Source organism: Garra rufa, chromosome 24, assembly GCF_049309525.1.
Source record: "Garra rufa chromosome 24, GarRuf1.0, whole genome shotgun sequence".
Classification (NCBI taxonomy): Eukaryota; Metazoa; Chordata; class Actinopteri; order Cypriniformes; family Cyprinidae; genus Garra; species Garra rufa.
Genome location: NC_133384.1, coordinates 14,716,043 through 14,722,145, shown reverse-complemented (window position 1 = coordinate 14,722,145; position 6,103 = coordinate 14,716,043). Strand labels below are relative to the sequence as shown.

The following is a 6,103-nucleotide window of genomic DNA, read 5'->3' as shown; positions in this document are numbered from 1 at the left end:
ACAGTCTGTATATTCTGTTACAAGTTTATAAAACTACAAATTTAGAAAACATGTTCTCTTTTGATAAAAAGGAAGATAACTTACACATTTGTTAATTTAATCATTTTTTTGTGTGTGGAAACTACAATACAGTTTTTCAGGATTATTTGACGAATAGAAAGATCAAAAGAACAGCATTTATTTAAAGCAGACATCTTTTGTTTTTAAACGTCTAATTTTTGATCAATATTTTGCAAAACAAAAATCATTTCTAACGGTAACATATGAAAAATTAAATAGGTATTTTCCAGTTTTGTCCAACTCAAATGATTATAAAGATAATAAAACTAATGTTTTATGACTGTTTAAATAAAAACATGAGTGTTACCACATTTAGATAAACTTTTTATTGAGTAAAAACTGTACTACAGCATGTTCAGTTGATGTAATTGAAGCCCAAGTCAATGCACTGTGGATGTGAAACTCAATACGACATGTTTTTACTTTTCAGCAAATGTGTGTTTGTGTGTCTTTTCAGTGCAGATTGGCTGCAATACTCAGTAGATGAGTGCTTTTGAAGATAAGTCTCCTCTGGGCTTCTTAATCTTGTCAAAATTCTTGGTGATGACATCATACAGCACAGCCTAGAGTTGAACGAACAGATGAAATCAGTCACAGCCATCTTACCAGACACATAAACACAACTGTACATTCAATTCAGAAATTTGAAATTTGTAACTTGAGACTTACATAAGTGTTGCGAATCTCCAGGACTATGATGCGTAACTCACAGTACTGGTGCTGATCCAGTTCATGGACAAGCTGTCTGAAATCTCCCTGTTGCCAAGCAACAAAACAATCAAATTATTAAAAGCTCAAAGAATTTTGAAAACAAGTAAACAGTGGTTATTCTGAATATCAAATAAACTGACCACATGTGGCTGTTTGGAAGCCTTGGCTACAGCATCTCCTCTCTCACTGTAGTACCTGAGGAAACAAACACATCACAACTTTAGATTCACATAATAAAATATAAAATTAAATAATGTAAATAATATAATAATATACAATGCAATCTGGTCGCTTACTTGGAAATCTGTGTCTGGAATCCCTCGATCTTGGTGCGGGTGTTGGTAAACAGTTCGAAAACTTTTTCCTGTAGAAAGTGTTTTATTTACATAAAATGTACTACTGTTAAATTATATATACAACACGGTTCAAAATCATATAATTTGATCATTTTAAATAGGAGCATATTTGAAAAATTAAATAGCCATTTTTCAGTTTTGTCTGATTGTAATAATTATAAGAATAAGACAACTAATGTTTTAAGACATTTTGAAATAAATACACGAGTGATACCACATTTATTTAATCAAATAAAACAGTAATAATAGGAATTATTTCAATTTAAAATAACCTATTTTAAATAAAATGATAAAACTCTACAAATTCAGAAAACATATTTTCTTTTGTTAAAATTGAAGATAAATGACAATTTGTTCATTTAATATTTTATTATTATTATTATTATTATGATAAAACATTTAGGGTTAATAAGCATTTTTTTATATTTTTGAAAGAAGTCTCTTATGCTCACAACGGCAGCATTTATTTGATCAAAATACTGCTTTTATTTGAGTATAAATGTAATTTATTCCTGTGACACAAAGCTCATGTCACGTGATCTTTCGGAAATCATTCTAATAAACTAATTTGGAGCTCAAGAAACATTTTTTTATTATTACTCATGTTGAACTGCTTAAAAAAAAAAAATGAAGTAATTGCGATACACTACATATTATTTTGTAAAGTTAATCTGTAATCTGCAATTACTATATTTTTAAAGTATCCCTAGTTGTGACTCACTTTTTTAATGACACATTTAATACATAAATGTGAATGAATTCCAATCTGAACTTGGGATAGTTTACCCCAAAATGAAAATTCAGTCATTAATTACTCCCCCTTTTGTCGTTTCAAACCCATAAGGTCTTTGTTCATCTTTGGAACACAAATTAAGATCTTTTTGATGAAACCTGAGAGCTTTCTGACCCTACATAGACAGCAATGCCCCAGGGAGTTAGTAAGGACATTGGTAAAATAGTCCACGTGACCTTAATGTTATGAAGCTTCGAGAAGACTTTTTGTGCACAAAGAAAACAAAAATAACTTTATTCAACAATTTCGTTTCTTTCGTATCAGTCAATTGCGCATATTCACAACAGTATGAGAAATTGCTGAATAAAGTTGCTATTTTTGTTTTCTTTGCACACAAAAAGTATTCTTGTAGCTTTATAACATTACGGTTGAACCAATTATGTCACATGAACTATTTTAACAATGTTCTAACCACCCTAATGGGCCTTGAACGTGTCAGTTGCTTTGCAGAAGGCTCTCAGATTTCTCAGTTATTTCATTCTGTCACAAGTAAGCATGACACCAGAGAGGTTAAACTGACCTGTACAGCAACTCCAAAGTTGTTCCCATCTTCAATTTTGGGGACCTGTAGCTGTATCCACATTGACACCTGCACAAATATTGTAATACAAAAATGTACCAAAACGCTTTATTAAAGCTTACAGCATACAGTATAAAATATCTTTGTGCAATACAGTTGTGGTCAAAAGCTTACATACACCTGTTACAACTGTTAATTATTTTCCAAAATAAGAGGGATCATACAAAATGCATGCTGTTTTTTACTTTGTACTGACCTAAATAAAATATTTCACATATAAGGCATTTACATACAGTGCACAAGAGAAAATAATAGTTAAATTTATAAAAATGACCTTGTTCAAAAGTTTACATACACTTGATTCTTAATGCTGTGTTGTTACCTGAATGACCCACAGCTGTGTTTTTCTGTGTTTAGTGCTAGTTGTTCATGAGTCCCTTGTTTGTCCTGAACAGTTGAACTGCCCGCTGTTTATCAGAAAAATCTTTCAGGTCCCACAAATTCTTTGGTTTTTCAGCATTTTTTGTATTTTACACTTTTCAACAATGACTGTATGATTTTTGAGATCAATCTTTTTACACTGAGGACAACTGAGGGACTCATATGCAACTATTACAGAAAGTTCAAACGCTCACTGATGCTTCAAAAGGATAAAATATGCATTATTTTGAACAGAATTAAGATGTGTACATTTTGCTTATTTTGCCTAAATATCATATTTATTGATTTAGTACTGCCCTTCAAAAGCTACAGAAGATACTTACATGTTTCCCAGAAGACAAACATGTAAGTTCCCTGATATTCAAATTCAAAAAGTCTCCCCCCTCGTTTGAACCTTCTGTAATGGTTGCATATGAGTCCCTCAGTTGTCCGCAGTGAGAAAAGATTGATCTCAAAATCATACTTTCATTATTCGAAAGGTTCAAATACACAAAAATGCTGGAAAACCAAAGAATTTGTTGGACCTGATGGATTTTTCTGAAGAACAGCGGGAAGTTTAACTGGTCAGGACAAACAAGGGACTCTAGGGACAACTATTACTAAAGAAAAAAGAAAAAAACAGAAAATGAAGTGTATGCAAACTTTTGAACGGGGTCATTTTTATAAATTCAGCTATTGTTTTTTCTTGTGGACTATATGTAAACATCTTTTATGTGAAATATCTTATTCAGCTCAGTCCTAAAAAAAACATTCATTGTATATGATCCCTCTTATTTTGGTAAAATCATTAACATTTAGCAGATTCAAAGGTATATAATCTTTTGAGCTCAACTGTATAAAATAAAAGAAAAAAAGAAAAATATTTTACTAAAAATAAAATAAAACTTTTTTTATAAAACCAGTTGATCAATCAACAAAAAGTTGACTTAAAAATGCAATTTAACTTTTGAAATCTGCATAATTATATGATATCTAATATCTGACAGCACTTCCTCACCGTGTTAAGACACTCCTTCACAGTCTGAATCTCAGGTTTGATCTGTTTGAGGAGTTTCTCTACTGTCTCATTGCAGGCGATGGGACCACAGGGAGGACCTTTCAGATTAGAATTAACATCATTAGATTCAATTTGTGGTCTTCAAATTGCCACTTTGTAACAGTCATCAGTTTGTAAAGACAGAGATAGATGAAGACACACAATACTTTTTCAAATTCTTCTGAAAGTTCTGTATAATTCTATGACATTTAAGGGATAATTCACCTAAAAATGAAAATTCTGTCATTAATTACTCACCCTCATGTCGTTCCAAACCCATAAGACCTTCGTTCACAATTGAAACGCAAATTAAGATATTTTTGATGAAATCCAAGAGCTTTCTGACCCTGCATTGACAGCAAGGGTACTAGAACAATCAAGGCACAGAAACGTAGTAAGGACTTAATTTAATCACAAACATCTTAATTTGTGTTTCAAAGATGAATGAAGGTCATGGATTTGTAAGATATTAGTGTGAGTAATAATGACAGAATATTAATTTTTGTGTGAACTATCCCTTTAACAGTGACTCAGTGCCACCCAGTGTTCAAGCTGTGAATTACACCAACTCATTTTGAATTTGGGGGAATTCAGGACTGGGGAAAGAGAACCGAGCAAGTAACATTTTCAGTTTCATTTTCCAAACTGCTTCTAAAGACTTACCTTCATCCTCTTCTTCTTTATCTCCACCCTTCTTTCCCTCTTTGGCCTTTTCTTTCTGTGTGATTAAAATGTCATTACTGGCCTTAAAGTTTAATCAGTTACTTAAACCAAACCACAGACTGGCTTAAAGATGCAATATAGAACACCAATTCATTAAAAAAGAAATGAATGTGAATGATAATGATTGATATGCTTTGTAATGATTACCTCCTCTTTCTTCTTCTTCTTGAGCTCCTCTTTGGCAGGGTCTGGGATTGGGATGTCTAGAGGAGCCCTGATGACTGACAGATCCTTCAGACTACAGGAACCCTAAATAAAATACAATATCTTAACCACAGCACAAACTGTACTCAATGAGTATGGATATTAACGGATGCACCTTTTATGTTCATACGATCATTTTATACCTGTAAGATGTTGTCCATCTCTGCAATCTTCTCAGGGAAGAATTTTGAGATCAACTGCTCGGCCTGTTTAAAACAATCAAATATGATATTTAACAAACTTTCACTACAGTTATAGTTACTGGTGTAAAATAATAACATGTTATTACTGGTTCTTTTTCTAATCCCAGTATGTGCTCACAATAGTCCATAATGTACTGTTTTATCCTAGTAACTATAACGACAGAGGTTTTTTTAGCATATACTACAATTACTGTGGTACATTTTTAAAATTAATGAAAGAGCTTGACGGAATGAATGTATAATTACCTCCTTCGTGATTTTTTTGGAGAATCCATCCACCTGCAAAGTATACAGGAAGTATGTATGTCAGAATTTCCACATGAACACAAACACAGGTTCAATATATACGTTTCTGTTTATAAGCAGGTTAGAGTCCAAATTTATAATTTCTGCTCATGAAACAGTTATAAATAAGTTTAAATCAGTTTTCGGGCCTATAATAGACGTCCTACCTGTTTCTTAGACGCAGGGCTCATGTCTAAGGAAGTCATGGTTGCAGAGTTATCGTTTCGATTTGTCTTCTTGCTAAACTTTATTAAAGCTGTTTGCAGGAAAACACGCGTTTAATGTCTTATCCCACTGGATACCGTGGGATTTTGGTTGAAAAGAGAAGATGGGATCCAGTTGTTATCGACGAAACGACGAGAAGCCACAGTTAGTCAGCACGAAGAATGAAAATGAAAGTGAATTAAGCGTTAGATAAATCATTCTTGATGTGACCGAAAGAGGGCGACAATAATCATAAAACTTTCAGCGAGTTCCGCAAATAGGGCTCTTTTGGCAAAAAGAATAAAAGTCCTACTGTTATGTATTTATTAAACTGAGAACAACCAAATTAGATAAAATGTGCTACCAGTTTTGTTCAATGTCGTTTTTGGTCAAACTGGATTGAGCATTAGAGTTAATGAGGAATGAATAAAAAAATTTGTTTAATTCATTTTTACAATGCCTTTATCTAAATGTACACTACCAGTCAAAATTGTTTGGACAGTAAGAATTTTTTATGTTTTTTATTTTATTTATTTATTTAATTTTACAGTAAATAAGTCTCTTCTG

At 32.3% G+C, this 6,103-nt stretch overlaps 1 protein-coding gene across 1 annotated transcript; it reads right to left on the bottom strand.

Moving 5' to 3' along the window:
• Nucleotides 1-371: 371 nt before the first annotated feature.
• On the bottom strand, nt 372-5,733 carry psme1 (proteasome activator subunit 1). The gene is made up of 11 exons (XM_073830699.1): nt 5,500-5,733; nt 5,294-5,326; nt 4,988-5,050; nt 4,788-4,889; nt 4,581-4,635; nt 3,879-3,976; nt 2,441-2,509; nt 1,068-1,135; nt 912-966; nt 730-816; nt 372-623 (listed from the first exon to the last, which is right to left on the bottom strand). Exons 1-11 carry the CDS (start codon nt 5,536-5,538, stop codon nt 537-539), a joined length of 756 nt encoding a protein of 251 aa, XP_073686800.1. The 5' UTR covers nt 5,539-5,733; the 3' UTR covers nt 372-536.
• Between the last annotated feature and the right edge of the window lie 370 nt (nt 5,734-6,103).

What these genes read in the sequence shown, in the direction of transcription:
- psme1 (XM_073830699.1), bottom strand. Translation starts at nt 5,538, where the DNA reads ATGACTTCCTTAGACATGAGCCCTGCGTCTAAGAAACAG. An exon ending in AGATGGACAACATCTTACAG is followed by an intron (nt 4,890 to 4,987) that starts GTATAAAATGAT and finishes TATTTTATTTAG; the next exon opens with GGTTCCTGTAGTCTGAAGGA. An exon ending in TAAAGAAGAAGAGGATGAAG is followed by an intron (nt 3,977 to 4,580) that starts GTAAGTCTTTAG and finishes CTAATCTGAAAG; the next exon opens with GTCCTCCCTGTGGTCCCATC.